Source organism: Salmo salar, chromosome 15, assembly GCF_965601325.2.
Source record: "Salmo salar chromosome 15, fSalSal1, whole genome shotgun sequence".
Classification (NCBI taxonomy): domain Eukaryota; kingdom Metazoa; phylum Chordata; class Actinopteri; order Salmoniformes; family Salmonidae; genus Salmo; species Salmo salar.
Genome location: NC_138305.1, coordinates 45,346,275 through 45,369,879, shown reverse-complemented (window position 1 = coordinate 45,369,879; position 23,605 = coordinate 45,346,275). Strand labels below are relative to the sequence as shown.

At 43.4% G+C, this 23,605-nt stretch overlaps 1 protein-coding gene across 1 annotated transcript; it reads left to right on the top strand.

Moving 5' to 3' along the window:
• The first annotated feature begins 1,860 nt into the window (after positions 1-1,860).
• LOC145860841 (uncharacterized) lies at positions 1,861-4,459 on the top strand. The gene is made up of 6 exons (XM_082961525.1): positions 1,861-1,968; positions 3,213-3,232; positions 3,394-3,588; positions 3,735-3,940; positions 4,128-4,151; positions 4,234-4,459. The coding sequence occupies exons 1-6, from the start codon at positions 1,961-1,963 to the stop codon at positions 4,321-4,323; spliced, it is 543 nt and encodes a 180-aa protein (XP_082817651.1). The 5' UTR covers positions 1,861-1,960; the 3' UTR covers positions 4,324-4,459.
• The last annotated feature ends 19,146 nt before the right edge of the window (positions 4,460-23,605 follow it).

Here is a 23,605-nt window from a genome sequence, read left to right as displayed (position 1 = left end):
GCAAGAGAGAAAAAGAGAGTTATATATTTTTTTATTTAAATGTAACTTATCTTGTGAATGCAGCTAGCTAGTTTAGCCTACTCAAACACCCGGCTCAAACAAAGAGTGATGCTATGTTAGCTATCTGGCTATGGCTATCCAACATTGGAACTCTTCAAGTCAAGGTAAGCTTTTGGTTTTATTCATTTATTGCCACCAAGACCCGCTGGTGTAACTGCAAAATTGCTTTTTGACTGTACACTACACTGTCCTGCATGATTGTTGCGGGTTTACTATTTGCTTTGGTTCTAGTAGTTCTCGTTGACTATGACGTGACAGCGATTTAGGGTATGTGTTGTGGTTAGCGGTCATGATATGAAGGTTTGGCATGGAAAGGTTTTTCGCCTGGTCACAGACAGCTGATGTTTTGTGCACTGAAGTCCACAATTAAATGGTAAAGATGAGAGGAGGAGAGTGAGTAGATATTTGCGAGTAGGAATTATATATACAATGAGCAAAGTGATCATTCTGTTTTTATGTGGCTGTTATGAAAGTGAACTGTGTTTGCGTGTGATCAGGGGTGCACCTACGTTATTTTATTCATAGGTTAGGTTGTATCAACCTCATGATGGGTACAGTGAAAATTCTAGTATAATGTTGTTGCCTAAACCTATCGATGTTACATTGAGCTGGGTAAATAGAATATGAATTACAGTCATCCAATATGCTGCCATGCTCATTAAAAAATAATCTTAAACAGGACACCGACCACCACTGAATCTAAATGATCAGACCAAAAACATGAAAGGAAAACTGATAGGGTGGAATTATGAAGCAAGTGGCTGGAGAATACAGCTTCACTCTATCCAATCAGAGCAGCAGGATCAACGTACAGCCCGCCCTTCTTTTTACAGACAGCCAGTAGAGAAAATTATACCGAAAATTGCCTATATCCGTAGTGATACTCATTTTGTCCAACTACTCGGCACAATCCGAGTATATGCCACTGTACTCAAAATGTTACCTTTTCTACACTGATATATTGAGAAGATTGAAATACTGCTAGTTTTACAGAAAACTGCCCTAGCAGTAGCCACCACAGCCATTTAGAATGGCAGTGTCAGCCAATCAGCTCCTTTGTTGTTCAACGCTACGTGCCATTCCATAATGGCTTCTGTGGCTTCTGGTAGCTATCATGAGGACGAAAAGGGAAGTTATTTGGAGTACAGTGGCATATCCCATCCCTGCATTGACGTACGTTTTCTGACCAATATCTGCCGCCGGCTTCACGGTGTCTTGATATAACCATATTTGCGTTCCGACCTCAGTGCAGGCAGTGTAAACAAGCGTAGCTGTAGTCAGTATCTTCTGGCAAAGACAAACACTTAAGTATCAAGTCTCCATATTGCATACCTTCTTTGAGATTACTTAATTCCTGAAACGCCCTCTTTATGGAGACAACAAATGAGATTCTCATCTCATTCACCACAACTGTAAAAGCGGCAGTTTCTTGCGGCCAACCCGTAGGAACAGGTTTTGTGTTGAACAGATGCAAAGCAGATCCCAGATCAGCTACTTCTACCTTATATGCATTCCCCCACATGGCCCCGAAGCCTTAAAGCTGTTCCAGTGTCTAACAATACTGGATGTGATTTCTGTATGAATGATACTCATAGCAATGGTGACAAGTTATACTTTTTCTTTTCTTTTTATAATGAATGTCGTAGAGGCTTTTTAGGTTGTTTCACATGCTAATTGTTAACTAGGGCATACCAATCTTTAACCAAATGCCAGTTGAAAAAACAGGTGATGCTGCAGTTTTAAAAGCCTACTATAGTATCTTGAATATGAAAGTGAAACTGTTTCTGATAAAAACCATCTCTCCCTCAAGCTGTGGACTTTTTCACTTTCCTCTGGGCATCAAAGAAGGTAGTCAGATTGTCTTTCAATAGTCATCATCCAAAGAAATTCACACACCATTATGGTTCAGTAAGTAAATTTTCCTCTTTACATTTAACACTAACTGACTGTCACGTCCAGACCATGGTAAGCTGTTATTTTCTATGGTAGAGTAGGTCAGGGCGTGACAGGGGGGTTTTCTAGTTTAGTTTTTTTCTATGTTGTTATGTTCTAGTTTTGTATTTCTATGTTGGGTTGTTCTAGTTTTTGTATTTCTATGTTGGGCTTTGTGTTAGATGATCTCCAATTAGAGGCAGCTGTTCCTCATTGTCTCTAATTGGAGATCATACTTAAGTAGGGTTTTTTTTCCCACCTGGGTTTGTGGGAGATTCATTTTGAGAAGTGTATGTTTCACCTCTGCGTCACGGTTTGTTGGTTTTTTGTCATTCAGTTTATTTATGTATTGCATAGTTTCACAGTATAAATAAAATGTGTAATGACACACGCTGCACTTTATTCTGCTTCTCCTCTCAACAACCCTGACACATGATACAGTTAAAGGCAGATCTGTATCGTTTGTTCAATTGATATCCAGACGGATGACAACGAAGACAGACAATCATTTCCAAATTGATAAGCACACAGAATGAGTCATGGCATCATTGGCTGTTTTTACATAGGTGCCCCATCACTGATAAACATTTTAGTCATTTAGCAGACGCTCTTATCCAGAGCGACTTACAGTATTGAGTGCATACATTTCATTTCATGCATTTAAAAAAAAAAACATTTAAAAAATGTTGTACTCGTATTTCCACAAATTGGTATTTTGAACAATCAGATCAGCTCTTTTGTCGATAATTTGTCAGAACTTCAGAATTGGTCTACCTGTGTAAATACAGCCATTATGTTGCAGATGAGTTGTTCTTAGGAGATCACCTGTCTGAAAACTCATGCATTGCTCATTGTTCATCCTTCATTGAGGTATCTTATTTAACACCACTATGTTTTATGAATAAGTCAAATTGATGTGGTGTGTATAGGCTACTGGTGCAGACAAGAAAATATAATGGGGTTTACGATGCCAATTATATGGGTGTAAAATAGATGTCAGCAATTGACTTTCACTTTCTTGTTTTCTGTAGATCACATGGTCAAATAAAGGCAAGAGGGGAGGTGGGCGAGGGACTGCATAGCTTATCAGAGGGATATGTCATAGTCAGAATGAAAGATGACTTGAAATATTTACACTGGTTATATTATACAGTAAGATATGTATTTTGTTGTCTGTTACATGATTAACAATTATTTCTTCCCTGTTTATTCCCTTACAGATCTACAATGGATCGCAGAGGTAATTATTTTAACAGAACAAAGGCTTACCACTTATTTAAATAATGTTTAAGGCCAAATCTTAGGTTAGGCTGTCTGGGCATTAATCTAAACCAAAACATTGCTACTTTTAGTTTTAGGGTCTGTACTTTACATTTCTCTTTTTTGTCCATTACAAAACAGAGGTGCCAATGTTGATGAAGTACTACACCGTCACCACTGGCAAGACTTTGGATTCTCATATCCAGTTTATGAGACAACTTGGAGGAGGCTTCACTGAAGTGATGTCACCAGAGCAGTGTGATGTCATCATGGCTTTCTGTCCCATCATCTCTCGTGCTGGTACTGATATTGAGGCAGCACTGCAGCAGATTCCAGGTAGCCAACCCCCAAAGTATCCTCAAACTATACTACTGTCAATTCTATCTCTTCTATCTCCATATCAGAGTTGATCTAGATAGAACATGTATCAAGTGGCTAATGACATGAATAAACGCTTTGTTTGTCCCTCATTCTTTTGACAGATGGTAAAGATGTCATTCTGGTAGTCCTGCATTCCTTTTTTAACCCAGAGTGCACTGTACCTGACAGCAGCAGACTAGTGACCAGAAGTGATGTAATACTCACAGTGGACTGTCTGTTCCATGAGAGTAAAGGAGGACTACTGAACTGTCCTCTTAATGAAGAAGCAGTTAAAGACATTAGGAAGACGCTTGACATGCATCCTAAGGTGAATTATCAATTTATCAATATCTTAACTCTGTTGTTGGCAAATCTGAGTGGGTGGGGTTTGCACTTTTGGGAGTATTTTATTGGTTCTATTATGCCGGGCAAGCTAAATTAAGAAAAAAAACTAATGAGTTGATGATGTACTGTGGTAACGTACCTTTTTGTACTTCTTGTTTGTTTTTTTAAAGACCAAAGACCAGATGAACAGTGTGGTATGCCAATATCTTTTTCATTTGACATTTCTAACATATTATGCTATATCCTGTCTAATATATTTTTTCTTCTTTTTTCCAGTGGAGGATTTTCTGTGTCTGTTGTAGTATAGTTGTAATCTTGGCCATTGGGACTATTTTTAAGAAAATGAATTCAGAGAAATATGCGTAGCTTTTTGGCTGCATGTCTGTTCCAACAGTGAATCAATGATAACCTCACAGCTGTGGAAATGGGGCCAATTGTAAACATGTTTCCCACCAGATATACATTTTCTGATGTGATATCCTTCAAAAATAATAAAGCAGCATAGAGGACTTGCCACTTGCTTTGTGTCATTTCTCCCCACTTATGCCAATGCACAAATGATCAAATTCAAAACACAAAATCAAGCCTGTAACCACAGTTACTGCCAGCTGGCTACTGAAGCTAGAGTTGTTCTTGCAGTAAATGTTTTCTATCCACTCAGGCAGTGAGCATTCACACCAATTATTATTTAAAGTTAATTCACAGTCAATTCTGGAGTGCACTGTACTTGACAGCAGCAGACTAGTGACCAGAACTGATATAATACTCAGAGTGGACTGACTGTCTGTTCCATGAGAGCCAGGGAGGACTGTGCTGGGATTGATACTGAAGCAGCACTGCAGTTGCCTGGCTACCCAAACTCCTTGCTCCGCCCAAATGCTACGCCACGCCTACGGACGTTAGATTCTGGATCTGAGTACCTCCCTGACGATTTCTAGAATACAAACACATTCTAACCGTTCTGGTTGGTCCTAGAAACCAATGGGTTGGGCCAGAGCCATTTTGAAAATTAGTCATTGGCTTTGATACTCTGATTGGTTAGAGATTATCCAATCACTGATTACTTTGTTTTGTACAACACCCCTCGTTTTGACGTCACCAGAAACAACTTCAATGATACTTCAGTCTCAGACTGAAGTACTATATGTAGTGAAGAAGTAGTCAAGAGTTCAGTTTGCTGCAGTGCTTGCCTGATGACTCAGATTCCAGGTAATCAATATCCATTAAATAAGTTTATTATAGCAGTTGTTTTTGTTTTGTTATTGCTTACCCTACTAGCTACGTAACTACTACGTAAATATTACTAAGATGACACTTGTCTATAGCAATTCATGGAACTGAACCTGTCACTTGTTCAGAGTTCAGTGTAGTGCTGCATCACACCTTCAACCCAGACTCTACTGTAGCTGATAGTAGCAGACTAGTGACCAGAGATTATGTAATGAAGACTGTAAACCTTCTGTTCCATGAGTGCAAGGGAGGACTACTGATGTGTCATCACAATAACAAAGCAATCACAAATATTTAGAAAACAATAAAGAAACAGAAAGGAAGCAAGGGCGGTTGCTGCAGCTTTTCCAAAGAAGGTCAAAAAGAATATTTGTTGGTCCGTGGTTTGTAATGATGAGCAAACAGACACCGCACTTGACACATTTATGAAATCGCTTATTCCAGTTACTAATAAGCATGCATCCATTAAGAACATGACTGTAAAAATAGTTAAATCCCTGTGGTTGATGAGGAATTGAAAAATTGTATGGTTGAGAGGGATGGGGCAAAAAGGAATGGCAAATAAGTCTGGCTGCACGACCGATTTGCAAACATATTGCAAATTGAGAAACCATGTGACTAAACTGAATAAAAAGAAGAAACTACGCTATAAAACAAAGATAAACTAAATAAACAACGCTAGTAAAAAGCTTTTGAGCACCTTAAATTACATTTTGGGAAAAAATGTATTGAATCAGATGGCTCATTCATCACAAAACCAACTGATTTTTTCCCGACTACTTTAATGATTATTTTATTGGCAAATTTAGGCATGACATGCCAGCATCAAACGCTGACACTACACATCCAAGTATATCTGACCAAATTATGAAAGACAAGCATTGTAATTTTGAATTCCATAAAGTGAGTGTGGAAGAGGTGAAATGTTTTGTTGTTTATCAACAATGACAAGACACCGGGGTCTGACAACTTGGATGGAAAATTACTGAGGATAATAGCGGACGATTTTGCTATTCCTTGTCACAACCGTCGTTGGGAAAGGAGGACCAAGGCGCAGCGGGAATGTGGATACTCATGTTTATTGATAAAAACAAGTAAAGTATCCACTGGAAAACCAAAAAAACAATACTCACAATGGCAACAGTGTGGCAGGCTAAAACTAACGCAGTGCACACAAACAAGTACCCACAATCCCAAAGAAAAACACACACTTCTATATAGGACTCCCAATCAAAGGCAACTCAACACACCTGCCTTCAATTGGGAGTCCCATCCCCAACACAAACCCTTAACATACACACAACCTGCCACATCCTGACCACAACTGATACAATACCTCCCTCTGCTGGTCAGGATGTGACAGTACCCCCCCCCCCCCTCAAGGCGCAGACCCCGGAATGCACCTAAAAAAAAGAAAACACTGAAAAAATCCCCAACAAAACCAATAAACAATAACCCCTAAACAATAAGGGAGGGAAGGGAGGGTGGCTGCCGTCACCGACGGCACTGTGCTACACCCTCCCTCCCCAACCCACCTATCCTGGAGGTGGCTCAGGTGCAGGACGTGGACCTCGCTCCACTTTTGGCGTCGCCCACTTCGGTGGCGCCGATAGCTGCGCCGGGCAGACGGACCACTCGGGCTGGGCCGGAGGACAGGCGGGCCACTCGGGCTGGGCCGGAGGACAGGCGGGCCACTCGGGCTGGGCCGGAGGACAGGCGGGCCACTCGGGCTGGGCCGGAGGACAGGCGGGCCACTCGGGCTGGGCCGGAGGACAGGCAGGGCACCCTGGCAGATCCGGGAAAGCGGGCACCTCTGGCAGACCCGGGCAGTCGGGCCGCTCTGGCAGACCCGGGCAGTCGGGCCGCCCTGGCGGCTCCGGGTAGTCGGGCGGCTCTGGCGACTCTTGACTGGCGGGCGGCTCTGGCGACTCTTGACTGGCGGGCGGCTCTGGCGACTCTTGACTGGCGGGCGGCTCTGGCGACTCTTGACTGGCGGGCGGCTCTGGCGACTCTTGACTGGCGGGCGGCTCTGGCGACTCTTGACTGGCGGGCGGCTCTGGCGACTCTTGACTGGCGGGCGGCTCTGGCGACTCTTGACTGGCGGGCGGCTCTGGCGACTCTTGACTGGCGGGCGGCTCTGGCGACTCTAGACTGGCGGGCGGCTCTGGCGACTCTAGACTGGCGGGCGGCTCTGGCGACTCTAGACTGGCGGGCGGCTCTGGCGACTCTAGACTGGCGGGCGGCTCTGGCGACTCTAGACTGGCGGGCGGCTCTGGTGACTCTTGACTGGCGAGGCTGGGCTGACGCACTAGACGCCTGATGCGTGGGGCTGGTACCGGGCGTGCCAGCCTGGAGACACGCACCTCCATGCTAGTGCGTGTAGCAGGGAACACCGGACCGTAGAGGCGCACTGGCGGTCTTGGGCGCAGGTTTGGCATCACCCCTTCCGGCTCGATCACCCCTTCCGGCTCACCTCACCCTGGCACATGCGGGGCGCTGGTACAGGGCGGACTGGCCTGTGCGTCCGTATCGGCGAGATGGTGCGTACCTCAGCGTAACATGGCGCCCTCCACCTCCTACGCACCTCCCTGTAATCACGGGTAGCTGGCTTACGGCTCTTCCTTGGCCTGGCCAAACTACCCGTGTGCCCCCCCAAAAAATATTATTGGGGGTGCCTCTCGGGTTCTACTTGTTCCCATGGGAGGCGACCCCTTCCGGCCAGGATCTCCTCCCAAGTGCAGACTCCCTTGCCGTCCAGGATGTCCTCCCATACTTCCAGCGACCAGGGATCCATCTCCTCCCGAGCGCGCTGCTTCCAATAGCCCTGCTTGACTTCCCTCTGTCCTCTTCTCCGTTGCTTGGTCTTGGTTTGGTGGGTAGTTCTGTCACAACCGTCATTGGGAAAGGAGAACCAAGGCGCAGCGGGAATGTGGATACTCATGTTTATTGATAAAAACAAGTAAAGTATCGACTGGAAAACCAAAAAAACAATACTCACAACGGTGTGGCAGGCTAAAACAGTGTGGCAGGCTAAAACTAACGCAGTGCACACAAACAACTACCCACAATCCCAAAGAAAAACACACCCTTCTATATAGAACTCCCAATCAAAGGCAACTCAACACACCTGCCTTCAATTGGGAGTCCCATCCCCAACACAAACCCTTAACATACACACAACCTGCCACATCCTGACCACAACTGATACAATACCTCCCTCTGCTGGTCAGGATGTGACATTCCTATTTGCCATATTTTCAATTTAAGCCTACTAGAAAGTGTGTGCCCTCAGGCCTGGAGGGAAGCAAAAGTAATTCCGCTACCTAAGAATAATAAAGCCCCCTTTACTGGCTCAAATAGCCGACCAATCAGTCTGTCACCAAGACTTAGTAAACTTTTGGAAAAATTGTGTTTGACCAGATATTATTTCACAGTAAACAAATTGACAAATGTTCAGCATGCTCATAGAGAAGGACATTCAACAAGCACAGCACTTACACAAATGACTGATGATTGGCTGAAAATTGTAATCAGAAATTGATGGTAAAAAGATTGTGGGGACTGTTTTGTTAGACTTCAACGTAAGTGTTATGGCTTTACACCTCCTGCCATATAGTGGATAAAGAGTTTCCTGTCTAACAGGACACAGAGGATGTTTTTAATGGAAGCCTCTCCAACATAATCCCGGTATGCTCTACCTTCTTAACAGCACTATCAACAAGGCAGGTCCTACAGGCCCCAGTTTTGTCACACCCGGACTATTGTTCAGTTGTGTGGTCAGGTGCCACAAAAAAGGACTTAGGAAAGTTGCAATTGGCTCAGAACAGGGCAGCACGGCTGGCCCTTAGATGTACACAGAGAGCTAATATTAATAATATGCATGTCAATCTCTCCTGGCTGAAAGTGGAGGAGAGATTGACTTCATCACTATTTGTATTTATGAGAGGTTTGAACTGGTGGCGCACAGCTCGGACACCCATGCATACCCCACAAGACGTATCTTCAAAGTCCCCAAGTCCAGAACAGACTATGGGAGGCGCACAGTACTACACAGAGCTAAGACTACATGGAACTCTATTCCACATCAGGTAACTGAGGCAAGCAGTAAAATTTGATTAGAAAAACAGATAAACAAACACCTTATGGAATAGAGTGGACTATGAGGCAACCCAAACATAGACACAAACACATGCCTACACACACACAATACATTTATTTTATTTTATTTATTTCACCTTCATTTAACCAGGTAGGCTAGTTGAGAACAAGTTCTCATTTGCAACTGCGACCTGGCCAAAATAAAGAAAAGCAGTTCGACACATACAACACAGAGTTACACATGGAATAAACAAACATACAATCAGTAATACTGTAGAAAAATCTATATACAGCATGTGCAAATGAGGAAGGATAAGAGTGGTAAAGGCAATAAAAAGGCCATGGTGGCGAAGTAATTACAATATAGCAATTAAACACTGGAATGGTAGAATGTGCAGAAGATGAATGTGCAAGTAGAGATACTGGGGTGCAAATGAGCAAGATAAATAAATAAATACAGTATGGGGATGAGGTAGATTGGATGGGCTATTTACAGATGAGCTATGTACAGGTGCAGTGATCTGTGAGCTGCTCTGACAGCTGGTGCTTAAAGCTAGTGAGAGACGTAAGAGTCTCTAGCTCTAGTGTTTTTTTTCAGTTCGTTCCAGTCATTGGCAGCAGAGAACTGGAAGGCGAGGCGGCCGAAGGAAGAATTGGCTTTGGGGGTGACCAGTGAGATATACCTGCTGGAGCGCGTGCTACGGGTGGGTGTTGCTATGGTGACCAGTGAGCTGAGATAAGGCAGGGCTTTACCTAGCAGAAACTTGTAGATGACCTGGAGCCAGTGGGTTTGGCGATGAGTATGAAGCGAGGGCCAGCCAACGAGAGCGTACAGGTCGCAGTGGTGGGTAGTATATGGGGCTTTGGTGACAAAACAGATGGCACTGTGATAGACTGCATCCAATTTGTTGAGTAGAGTGTTGGAGGCGATTTTGTAAATGACATCGCCGAAGTCGAGGATCGGTAGGATGGTCAGTTTTACGAGGATATGTTTGGCAGCATGAGTGAAGGATGCTTTGTCGCGAAATAGGAAGCCGAATCTAGATTTCTTTTTGGATTGGAGATGTTTAATGTGAGTCTGGAAGGAGAGTTTACAGTCTAACCAGACACCTAGGTATTTGTAGTTGTCCACATATTCTAAGTCAGATCCGTCCAGAGTAGTGATGCTGGACGGACGGGCAGGTGCTGGCAGCGATCGGTTGAAGAGCATGCATTTAGTTTTACTTGCATTTAAGAGCAGTTGGAGGCCACGGAAGGAGAGTTGTATGGCATTGAAGTGCATCAGGAGGTTAGTTAACACAGTGTCCAAAGAAGGGCCAGAGGTATACAGAATGTTGTGGTCTGTGTAGAGGTGGATCAAATGATCACCAGCAGCAAGAGCAACATCATTGATGTATACAGAGAAGAGAGTTGGCCCAAGAATTGAACCCTGTGGCACCCCTATAGAGACTGCCAGAGGTCCGGACAACAGGCCCTCCGATTTGACATTGAACTCTATCAGAGAAGTAGTTGGTGAACCAGGTGAGGCAGTCATTTGAGAAACCAAGGCTATTGAGTCTGCCGATAAGAATGTGGTGATTGACAGAGTCGAAAGCCTTAGCCAGGTCGATGAATACGGCTGCACAGTAATGTCTCTTATCGATGGCGGTTATGAAATCGTTTAGTACCTTGAGCGTGGCTCAGGTGCACCCATGACCAGCTCTGAAACCAGATTGCATAGCGGAGAAGGTACGGTGGGATTCGAAATTGTCGGTAATCTGTTAACTTGGCTTTCGAATAGATGTAGGTAGAATAGATATAGGTCTGTAGCAGTTTGGGTCTAGAGTGTCTCCCCCTTTCAAGAGGGGGATGACCGCGGCAGTTTAACAATCTATGGTAATCTCAGACGATACGAAAGAGAGGTTGAATAGGCTAGTAATAGGGGTTGCAACAATTTCGGCAGATAATTTTAGAAAGAGAGGGTCCAGATTGTCTAGCCCGGCTGATTTGTAGGGGTCCAGATTTTGCAGCTCTTTCAGAACATCAGCTATCTGGATTTGGGTGAAGAAGAAGTGGGGGAGGTTTGCGCGAGTTGCTGTGGGGAGCACAGGGCTGTTGACCTGGGTAGGGGTAGCCAGGTTGAAAGCATGGCCAGCCGTAGAAAAATGCTTATTGAAATTCTCAATTATCATGGATTTATCGGTGGTGACCGTGTTTCCTAGCCTCAGTGCAGTGGGCAGCTGGGAGGAGGTGCTCTTGTTCTCTGTGGACTTTACAATGTCCCAAAACTTTTTGGAGTTAGAGCTACAGGATGCAAATTTCTGCTTGAAAAAGCTAGCCTTTGCTTTCCTGACTGACTGCGTGTATTGGTTCCTGACTTCCCTGAACAGTTGCATATTGCGGGGACTATTCGATGCTATTGCAGTCCGCCACAGGATGTTTTTGTGCTGGTCAAGGGCAGTCAGGTCTGGAGTGAACCAAGGGCTATATCTGTTCTTAGTTCTGCATTTTTTGAGCGGGGCATGCTTATCTAAGATGGTGAGGAAATTACTTTTAAAGAATGACCAGCCATCCTCGACTGACGGGATGAGGTCAATATCCTTCCAGGATACCCGGGCCAGGTCGATTAGAAAGGCCTGCTCGCAGAAGTGTTTTAGGGAGCGTTTGACAGTGATGAGGGGTGGTCGTTTGACTGCAGACCCATAGCGGATACAGGCAATGAGTCAGTGATCGCTGAGATCCTGATTGAAAACTGCAGAGGTGTATTTAGAGGGCAAGTTGGTCAGGATAACGTCTATGAGGGTGCCCATGTTTACAGATTTAGGGTTGTACCTGGTGGGTTCCTTGATAATTTGTGTGAGATTGAGGGCATCTAGCTTAGATTGTAGGACTGCCGGAGTGTTAAGCATATCCCAGTTTAGGTCACCTAACAGAACGAACTCTGAGGCTAGATGGGGGGTGATCAATTCACAAATGGTGTCCAGGGCACAGCTGGGAGCGGAGGGGGGTCGATAGCAGGCGGCAACAGTGAGAGACTTATTTCTGGAGAGATGAATTTTTAAAATTAGAAGTTCGAACTGTTTGGGTATAGACCTGGAAAGTATGACAGAACTTTGCAGGCTATCTCTGCAGTAGATTGCAACTCCAACCCCTTTGGAAGTTCTATCTTGATGGAAAATGTTATAGTTGGGTATGGAAATCTCAGAATTTTTGGTGGCCTTTTTAAGATTCAGACACGGCAAGGACATCAGGGTTGGCGGAGTGTGCTAAAGCAGCGAGTAAAACAAACTTAGAGAGGAGGCTTCTGATGTTGACATCAGAAGCTGTGGGGCGCCGTGTCGACAAAGGATCCAAGCCAGATGCCGAAAGAGGTATTGTAGTTGTAGTAATTTAGTTTGCTAGCCGGGAGATGCACCTGGCTCACGGCTAACTGGTGCTAGATTCGGGGCAGGGGAATTAGCCACTCTAGCCACTCGGTAGCAGCGGTGATCCGGTGCCAAGGTCCAGAGCTTACGGTAAGGATCCGGAGGAGTAGTGGATTCTAGCCGTGTTTGGGTGGAGTCCGGGTGAAGAACTGAGTAGGCTGGGAGGTTGGCCTCAGGGATAGCTTCGGTACTAGGTAACTCGGTGGGTGCTAGCTGTGAAGATCGGGAGTAATGGTCCAGGGATTATGGCAGGAATCCGGCGTTGTAGTGGAGAGACAGTCCAATACTGATAGGCTGGTGAGTATTATCCAGGCTAAGAAAAAGGGCTGGTATCTGTGCAGAAGGTAAAGGCCACTAGCAGTGGCTAACAATGACTAAATAGCTTGTAGCTAATTAACTGGTTAGCTTCTGATGGCTAGGTGGTTCTTGCTATAAGGTCTAAAAATAATATTGGTTCCGTATCACATTGGGTGAGGCAGGTTACCGGAAGGTATAATTGAATTAAAATGGAAAATAGATAAATTAAATTGAAATATATACAAAAAAAGATGAAAAATACAAAAGTACACGAGAGGACGAACAAAACACGTCTGCACTGCTATGCCATCTTGGATTGGTAGATGTTGGCAAAATACTTCCCTGCACAGTCTCACTGCAAAAAAGCTGCAGATTAGGAGCAGCACGCGGAGGGGTGCGTACGTGTCCTCAATTTGCCGCGGGCTGCCATGTTTGCTGTCACTTAGTCAGAATGCACATCAGCATTTAATATTTTTCCCTACTCTTGCCCCGCTTGTTAGATATTATGCACATAGATAGCTTGATAGCAAACGTCCTCGCCATGTGATTTATCATAGTAGCAGGCAGCAGCAATCTAAACCATCAGACCGAAAACATGAGGAAAACTGATCAGGTTAAATTATGTAGTGGAAGGAGAAAGTTAGAATAACAGATTGGCATGAATGTGGACTACAGGAAAAGGAGTACCAAGCACGCCCCCATTCCCATCAACGTGGCTGTAATGGAGCAGGTTGAGAGCTTCAAGTTCCTTGGTGTCCACATCACTAACAAACTATCATGGTCCAAACACATTAAGACAGTCGTGAAGAGGGCACGACAAAACCTATTCCCCCTCAGGAGACTGAAAAGACTCGGCATGGGTCCTCAGATCCTCAAAAGGTTCTACAGCTGCACCATCGAGAGCATCCTGACTGGTATGGCAACCGCTCGGCCTCCGACCGCGAGGGACTATAGAGGGTAGTGCGTACGGCCCAGTACATCACTGGGGCCAAGCTTCCTGCCATCCAGGACCTCTATACCAGGTAGTGTCAGAGGAAGGCCCTAAAATTGTCAAAGACTCCAGCCACCCTAGTCATAGACTGTTCTCTTTGCTACCGCACGGCAAGCAGTACCGGAGCGCCAAGTCTAGGTCCAAAAGGCTTCTTAACTGCTTCTACTCCCAAGCCTTAAGACTCCTAAACAGCTAACCAAAGGGCTACCGAGACCCCTCTTTTATGCTGCAGCTACTCTCTTTATTATCTATGGATAGTTAACTCTACTGTACCTACATGTACATAATACCTCAACTAACCGGTGCCCCCGCACATTGACTCTGTACCGGTGCCCTCTGTATTTAACCTCGCTATTGTTATTTTACTGCTGCTGTTTAATTATTTGTTACTTAAATGTTTAATTTAACACTTATTTTTCTTAAAACTTCTTAAAGCCTTGTTGATTCAGGGCTTGTAAGTAGGCATTTCACTGTAAGGTCTACACTTGTTGTATTCGGCGCATGTGACAAATACAATTTGATTTGACATTTTTTCCCTTCAAGTTGCCTTTTTTATTGCTGTAAATCTATGGCATTATTTAGGATGCTTGAAGGCAGACTCACCGAAATGAAGTTGCCACGAGCAGCACTGCAGATATTAAGATGAAAGAAGATGCGCATGTGCACTGGTTCGCTTCACCCTGTTAGAGCGTGGTAGCCACAGGACCAAAACAGAAGTTGAGCCTCGCACTTCAAAGCTCTTAGTTGTTGCAGATATTGACCCACTATGCTGTTAACGGTCTACATCTACGTCATATTACTGAGTCTACCTTTAAACCTCTTTGGGCTAGACGTGCCGCTAGCGGCCCACCTTCACAACATCCGGTGAAATTGCAGAGCGCGAAATTCAAAATACAAAAATCGTAAAATTAAACATTCATGAAAATACAAGTGTACATACATTATTTAAAAGCTTAACTTCTTGTTAATCCAGCCGCTTTGTCAGATTTCAAAAAGGCTTTACGGCGAAAGCATACCATGCGATTATCTGAGGACAGCGACCGGCGTACAAAAGCATTAAAAACATTTTCCAAACCAGCAGAGGCGTCACAAAAGTCAGAAATAGCGATAAAATAAATCACTTACCTTTGAAGATCTTGCTCTGTTTGCAATCCCAAGGGTCTCAGCTACATAACAAATGGTTATTTTGTTCGATAAAGTCCTTCTTTATATCCCAAAAAAGTCTGTTTAATTGGCGCGCTTGATTTCAGTAATCCACCTTGTTCAAAATGCATACAAAGGAATCCCAAAAGATACCAATAAATATCCTCCAAACAAGTCAAACAACGTTTCTAATCAATCCTCAGGTAACCTAATATGTAAATAAATGATCAAATGTAAGACGGAGAATAGTGTGTTCAATACCGGAGATAAATAACGAAGTGCGCGCCCTCATCCACGAGCGCCACAAGACTCGAAATCTACAAATTCTAGCTCATTTTTCAAACAACAAGTCTAACACCCTTTCTAAAGACTGTTGACATCTAGTGGAAGCCATAGGAACTGCAATATGGGGGTTTCCTTTGATTTTCCCATAGACAGGCATTTGAATGGGTGGTGACCTCAAAAAAAATGATTCTGGATGGATTCTCCTCGGGTTTTCACCAGCCATATCAGTTCAGTTATACTCACAGACATTATTTTAACAGTTTTAGAAACTTCTGTGTTTTCTATCCAATACTACCAATTATATGAATATCCTAGCTTCTGGGCCTGAGTAACAGGCAGTTTACTTTGGGCACCAAAGAAAGAAATCTGTGAAAATTGAACGCTAAACGTTGTTTCAACCAGTCAAATTACGTTCGTATTTATTCCTCAGACACTCTAAAAAGCCTACAAGTAGAGGATGGTAAGTGCTTTACAGCACAAAGAGACTTGGGACTTGGGATCAGCAGCAGAATCTTGTGTAGTGGGTGTTCTAAATTCTGTAATTGTAAATAGCGCATACATTTACATTTTTTACTTTGTGTGTTGTTTGTATTGTGTTCACTTATGACATTAGATCAGTGTTGGCTGCTAACTTGGCCCTTATCTGAAATATTTCACTTCTGTGTTTGGAGACATTGGATCAGCATTCTTGTCGCGTCTCCTGTTTGTACACTTTATGTAGGGAAGCTAATGATCCGTAATGTATGACATTCCATACATTTTTGTATGTTTGCTATAGTTATGTTCTTGAAAATATATCAATTTACCAATTCGGCCACTTGGGTAGATTTGGGCAAATCGTGAAGGACACCTGGGTGACTTCATACTAAATGTCATGCAGCTTGCTCATTCTTGAAGTTATCAGTCTGAAACTTTGCACATACACTGTTGCCCTCTTGTGGACACCATCTAAATGGTCACCAAAGATGATGGTACAAAAGTATTCTGGTATTTTCTTTCACCAGATCTAATGTGTTATATTCTCCTACATTCATTTCCACAAACTTCAAAGTGTTTCCTTTCAAATGGTATCAAGAATATGCATATCCTTAGTTCAATGCCTGAGCTACAGGCAGTTAGAGCAAGGCTGCAGGCTTCCGAGCGAAGAGCTATCCCGACACACACTGCGATATGTTTGGAGTTTGCCACAGATTATCCATTATATTGACCAGGAGCCTTTTTTTAAGGCTAAATTCATCCGATGAACATAGTAGCCTTAAGATGCTTTTGGGAAACCGGGCCCAGATACTTAAGTGTCCGCTCTAAAATCTTTAAATATATATATATTTGTCATATACACAGGACACAGGGTGTGTACACTGTGTAATGAAATGCTTACTTGCAAGCTACCTCAACATAGCCCTTGATCATGACTCTCAGTTCCATTACATTACACGTCATTGGACGAAGGCGTCTTCTGAAGGAGGGAGTTTTGTTAAGAGGCCCGACGCATGGTTTGAACATTAACACGCATTGCTTGCGGTACATTTTTGCAAGCTTAAATCAAATCAAATTTATTTATATAGCCCTTCGTACATCAGCTGATATCTCAAAGTGCTGTACAGAAACCCAGCCTAAAACCCCAAACAGCAAGCAATGCATGTGAAAGAAGCACGGTGGCTAGGAAAAACTCCCTAGGAAAAACTCCCTAGAAAGGCCAAAAACCTAGGAAGAAACCTAGAGAGGAACCAGGCTATGAGAGGTGGCCAGTCCTCTTCTGGCTGTGCAGGGTGGATATTATAACAGAACATGGTCAAGATGTTAAAATGTTCATAAATGACCAGCATGGTCAAATAATAATAATCATAGTAGTTGTCGAGGGTGCAACAAGCACGTCCGGTGAACAGGTCAGGGTTCCATAGCCGCAGGCAGAACAGTTGAAACTGGAGCAGCAGCACGGCCAGGTGGACTGGGGACAGCAAGGAGTCATCATACCAGGTAGTCCTGAGGCATGGTCCTAGGGTTCAGGTCCTCCGAGAGAAAGACAGAAAGAGAGAAAGAAGAGAGAATTAGAGAGAGCATATTTAAATTCACACAGGACACCGGATAAGACAAGAGAAATACTCCAGATGTAACAGACTGACCCTAGCCCCCTGACACATAAACTACTGCAGCATAAATACTGGAGGCTGAGACAGGAGGGATCAGAAGACACTGTGGCCCCATCCGATGATACCCCCGGACAGGGCCAAACAGGCAGGATATAACCCCACCCACTTTGCCAAAGCACAGCCCCCACACCACTAGAGGGATGTCTCCAACCACCAACTTACCGTCCTAAGACAAGGCCGAGTATAGCCCACAACGATCTCCGCCATGGCACAACCCAAGGGGGGGCGCCAACCCAGACAGGAAGACCACGTCAGTGACTCAACCCACTCAAGTGACGCACCCCTCCCATGGACGGCATGGAAGAACACCAGTAAGCCAGTGACTCAGCCCCTGTAAAAGGGTTAGAGGCAGAGAATCCCAGTGGAAAGAGGGGAACCGGCAAGGCAGAGACAGCAAGGGCGGTTCGTTGCTCCAGCCTTTCCGTTCACCTTCACACTCCTGGGCCAGACTATACTTAATCATAGGACCTACTGAAGAGATAAGTCTTCAGTAGAGACTTAAAGGTTGAGACTGAGTCTGCGTCTCTCACATTGGTAGGCAGACCATTCCATAAAAATGGAGCTCTATAGGAGAAAGCCCTACCTCCAGCCGTTTGCTTAGAAATTCTAGGGACAATTAGGAGGCCTGCGTCTTGTGACCGTAGCGTACGTGTAGGTATGTACGGCAGGACCAAATCGGAAAGATAGGTAGGAGCAAGCCCATGTAATGCTTTGTAGGTTAGCAGTAAAACCTTGAAATCAGCCCTTGCCTTAACAGGAAGCCAGTGTAGGGAGGCTAGCACTGGAGTAATATGATCACATTTTTGGGTTCTAGTCAGGATTCTAGCAGCCGTATTTAGCACTAACTGAAGTTTATTTAGTGCTTTATCCGGGTAGCCGGAAAGTAGAGCATTGCAGTAGTCCAGCCTAGAAGTAACAAAAGCATGGATAAATTTTTCTGCGTCATTTTTGGACAGAAAGTTTCTGATTTAAGGACCTTATCTTTCATATCAGCGAGAAATTATTTTCAAAAAACAAAAGGTTAAATTGATACACACCTTTATAGGGTTAGTGTTACCACACCGCCATATCTCCATGTTACAGCGTGTGTTTACGGAAAACAGACGGAAGACAGAGTCGACTACCTGTGCTTGTAAGGCACGACGCTGGAAACAGGAAGCAGGTACATTGAGAACATTTAACCTGTCTGGGCCAGTGGGACGCTTGCGTCCCACCCTAATCAACAGCCAGTGGAATCGCGTCGCGTGAAATGCAAAACCTCATAAATGCTATAACTTCAATTTCTCAAACATATGACTATTTTACACCGTTTTATAGATACACCTCTCCTGAATCGAACCACGTTGTCCGATTTCAAAAAGGCTTTACAGCAAAAGCAAAACATTAGATTATGTTAGGAGAGAACCCAGCCAGAAATAATCACACAACCATTTTCAAAGCAACTAGCATGCATCACAAATACCCAAAACACAGCTAAATGCAGCACTAACCTTTGACAATCTTCATCAGTTGACAATCTTAGGACATCATGTTACACAATACATGCATTTTTTGTTCGATAAAGTTCATATTTATATATAAAAACAGCATTTTACATCGGCGCGTGACATTCAGAAAATATTTTCCCTCAAATGCTTCCGATGAATCAGCACTACAATTTACAAAATTACTATTCGAAAACATTGTTAAAATGTAATATTGTCATTCAAAGACTTATAGATTAACATGTCTTGAATGCCACTGCTTTGCCAGATTTAAAAATAACTTTACTGGGAAATCACACTTTGCAATAAACGACGTGGTATACCCAGCAAAATAGGCTAGGCTATACATGTTGGAGCCATCTTGGAACGATCAACCATCAAAAATACTATTGTAAATAAAACCTTACCTTTGACTATCTTTATCAGAAAGCACTTCCAGGAATCCCAGGTCCATAACAAATGTAGTTTTGTTCGAAAAAGTTAATCATTTATGTCCCAATTGTTAGCGCGCTCCGGAGGCTACTGAAAATGTACCGTGCTGAGTAGGACTTGTCGTCACGAATGTACAAAAAAAAATATTTAAGTTTGTTCAAACATGTCAAACGTTGTATAACATAAATCTTTAGGGCCTTTTTCAACCAGAGCTTCAGTAATATTCCATGGGGACGTTTGCATTGTCTTTCAAAATGTTTCGAAAGGGGAGGGTAGCCATGGGCGGCCGCATCATAATGGTAAATGGCCCTCCACCTGTGACCACTTTCCACAGCCTCTCTTTCAGTCAGTTTTCATAGTAGGAGACTCAAACCACTTTGTAAAGACTGGGGACATCTAGTGGAAGCCTTAGGAAGTGCTAAATGATTCATAAGCCCCTGTGTGTTTCAATGGCAAATGTTTGAAGTGATATCCACACATCAGATTTCAGTTTCCTGTCAGGATTTGTCTCAGGGTTTTGACTGCCATATGAGTTCTGTTATACTCACAGACACCATTCAAACAGTTTTAGAAACTTTAGGGTGTTTTCTATCCAAATCAAACAATTATATGCATATTCTAGTTACTGGGCAGGAGTAGTAACCAGATTAAATCGGGTACGTTTTTTATCCGGCCGTGCAAATACTGCCCCCTATCCCCAACAGGTTTTAATCAACTATGGAAATAAAACAGGACAGGACCAGCGTCTGGACAGGACAAAGTAACGAAATCAATGCTCACACAGGGAATAACGTGAGGAACAGGCAGATAAAGGGAAGGCAATCAAATAATAATAATAGAGTTCAGGTGGGTCCAATGAGGCGCTGGTGTGCGTAACAAAGGGGACAGGTGTGCGTAAAGATAGGTAGTCTGGGGCCCTCGAGCGCCAGAGAGAGGGAGAGTGGGAGCAGGTGTGACAGTGCTAATTAGCTGCCTCCGTCTCCTAATACCTGTGTGTAAAAGGAAGACAGACACCACAAACATGTTGTCACTGAAAAATACTGTTGGCTGCAACTGTGTTAAATCCGATTAAAACAGTGTCTATTTTGCATTTTTGAAATTATTTTTGATGTGTCTAGAACTGTACAACAATTGAGAATCAATTCACGTTTAGATGGAGTAACTGTCTGTTTAGGCTTACAGAGCCAATTCACCTTTTAAACAGAACATGTAAGGTCCTTGGACTAAAAGGAGAAATGTTAGGCTCCTTCAGTCCATTATTGAGCTACCTCTCAACAGTGCAGTGAAATATAAAAATATAAAAAATTAAACAGCAGTAAGGCAAGTGGTAAACAAATATAGGTATAAAAGTAGGAGTAAAACTAGCAGTAACGGTCTGTACATTAATGATCTGCCTTCTGTCTGCACTGGGTCTGAAGTTCAAATGTATGCAGATGATACAGGGATATATGTGCATGCAAAGAGCAAACAACAAGCTGCACAAGAACTCACTACTGTAATGGTCCAGGTTACAAAGTGGCTCAGTGACTCGTGTTTGCATCTCAATGTGAAAAAAACTGTTTGCATGTTCTTCACAAAGAGGGCAACAGATGCTACTGAGCCAGATGTCTATGTGTCAGGGGAGAAGCTCCAGGTGGTATCTGATTTGAAGTACCTTGGCATCATACTTGATTCCAACCTCTCTTTTAAAAAGCATGTGAAAAAGGTAATTCAAATAACCAAATTCAACCTAGCTAATTTCCGATTTATACGAAATTGTTTGACCACAGAGGTAGCAAGACTGTACTTCAAATCGATGATACTCCCCCACTTAACATACTGCTTGACTAGTTGGGCCCAAGCTTGCTATACAACATTAAAACCTATTCAGTCTGTCTACAAACAGGCTCTCAAAGTGCTCGATAGGAAGCCCAATAGCCATCATCACTGTTACATCCTCAGAAAGCATGAGCTCCTGAGTTGGGAAAATCTTGTGCAATACACCGACGCATGTCTTGTATTCAAGATCCTAAATGGCCTAGCTCCCCCTCCACTCAGTATTTTTGTTAAACAGAAAACCCAAACATAGGGCAGCAGATCCACAAGGTCTGCCATGAGAGGTGACTGTATAGTTCCCTTAAGGAAAAGCACCTTTAGTAAATCCGCTTTCTCTGTGAGAGCATCCCATGTCTGGAATATACTGCCATCAGACACACATAACTGCACCACATATCACACTTTCACAAAATGCATGAAGACATGGCTAAAGGTCAATCAGATTTGTGAACATAATCACTAGCTGTGTATTGCCACTTTCCATGTTGTCTGTTGTCTGTAGCTTGTGAGGTGTGGAAACACTGTTGTTTTTATGGATTTTGTCTTGTTGCTTTTTGTTCTATGTTGCTCTGTCTGTATGCTACATCTTGCTTGTCCTATGTTGCTCTGTCTGTATGCTATGTCTTGCTTGTCCGATGTTACTCTGCGTATGTTCACTGTTCAATGATTGTCTATATTGTAATTGTTTTTAAATAACCTGCCCAGGGACTGCGGTTGAAAATTAGCCGGCTGGCTAAAACCGGCACTTTTACTGAAACGTTGATTAATGTGCACTGTCCCTGTAAAAATAAAATAAACTCAAAATGTACTATGAAATGTGCTATGTCAACAAGTAGAAAGTGAGCAAATAAAATAAATAGTAATAAATAATAACAGCAGTGATGGGAGTGAGTGAGCGATAGGTAACGATGCTTTGTGGGTGACAAGTTGTCGATGTGTTCAATGGGTTCCTGGCTCGAGCCCAGGTTGGGGCAAGGAGAGGGACGGAAGCAATACTGTGAGAGAGTCAGTGGAATTAGTCTCTAAAGATGCAGGTGAACAGCAGGTTGTGCAGGTGGATAGCTAGGCTCTTCAACAGTCTTATGGCCTGGTGGTGGATGCTGTGTTACCGTCTGCCAGACGGAAGAGGATATAACAGGCCGTGGCTGAAGTCCTTGGTCATCTTCCAGTGAAGGGACAGTGCAGCTGCCTTCACAGTCGGTGTTGCAGCTAGACAGGGTGCTCTCAATGGTGCATCTGTAGAAGCTGGTGTCATCTGGCATCTTTTTTAAAGAGTGGCTACTCCATGTCTTCTATGGAAATAAGGGGTAAAGTTTGTAATTATGAGTATAAGATGTAAAATGTAATCACAGTGAGCAGATTCGATATATTCGAACTTTAAAATAAGTCTCTAACCTTTACCTAACATCTCAACTTGCTCAGCACATTAGAACACAAAGACAAGCAAGTGCATATTTATTCATTATCAAATCAATTCTCTATGTGTAATTATTGCTTGATTAAACTAACTATGTTAACATTAATTAACTAGGAAGTTGGGGCACCATGGGAAAATGTTGTTTAAAGAGTTAATATTTCCCGAATTTAACTCTTCAGATATTTTCATATCTTATCGATTACAATCACTTATTAATGTATTATTACCTCATTAGTCATTCTGAACGTCGTATTTTCTTGTAGTCTGCACAAACCCTTTTTTATTGATGAATCAGCGATACACAAATTGGCCGAATTATTTATTTACTAACTTATTAAACAATTACAGAATACACAAATACACACTAACATTATAGAGTAAATAGTCTCTAGAAGACTAACAAAACAGGACAGTTTGGTTATAACATAGTGGCGAATTCAGAGAGAGGAGGGGGGAGGAAGGGAGACAAAGGCGTTACTCTATTGGACATTGGGAAGCTACGTTCAGGAAAATACAAAATCTTAAGCACTCTAATAACCGCTCATTCGGAAAAAGAGAATGCAATTTATGTATTTACAATTGAGCTGCCCTTGATCGTCCAAATCCTTTGGTCACAGAGATGTTGGGTGTACGACTCTGGTTCGGCCACCAGAGATCACCATGTCCTTAGGTAGAGCTCCTGATCGTGGTGGTGGTAAGAATGGATACTTCAACATACCCTGTACAGTAGTTCTAAGAGTTGATCTCGATAGAATACTTCAGAGGTTGTCGGTGTTCTCGTCCTAGGCTACTTACGTTTTCAACTGATAATGCGACGCCTAGGATTTGCTTCTTCTGTAGTGATCGATAGTTTCAGAGTTTATAACCATTTTGCAACATTCGGCTTACACCTCAGTCTGCTT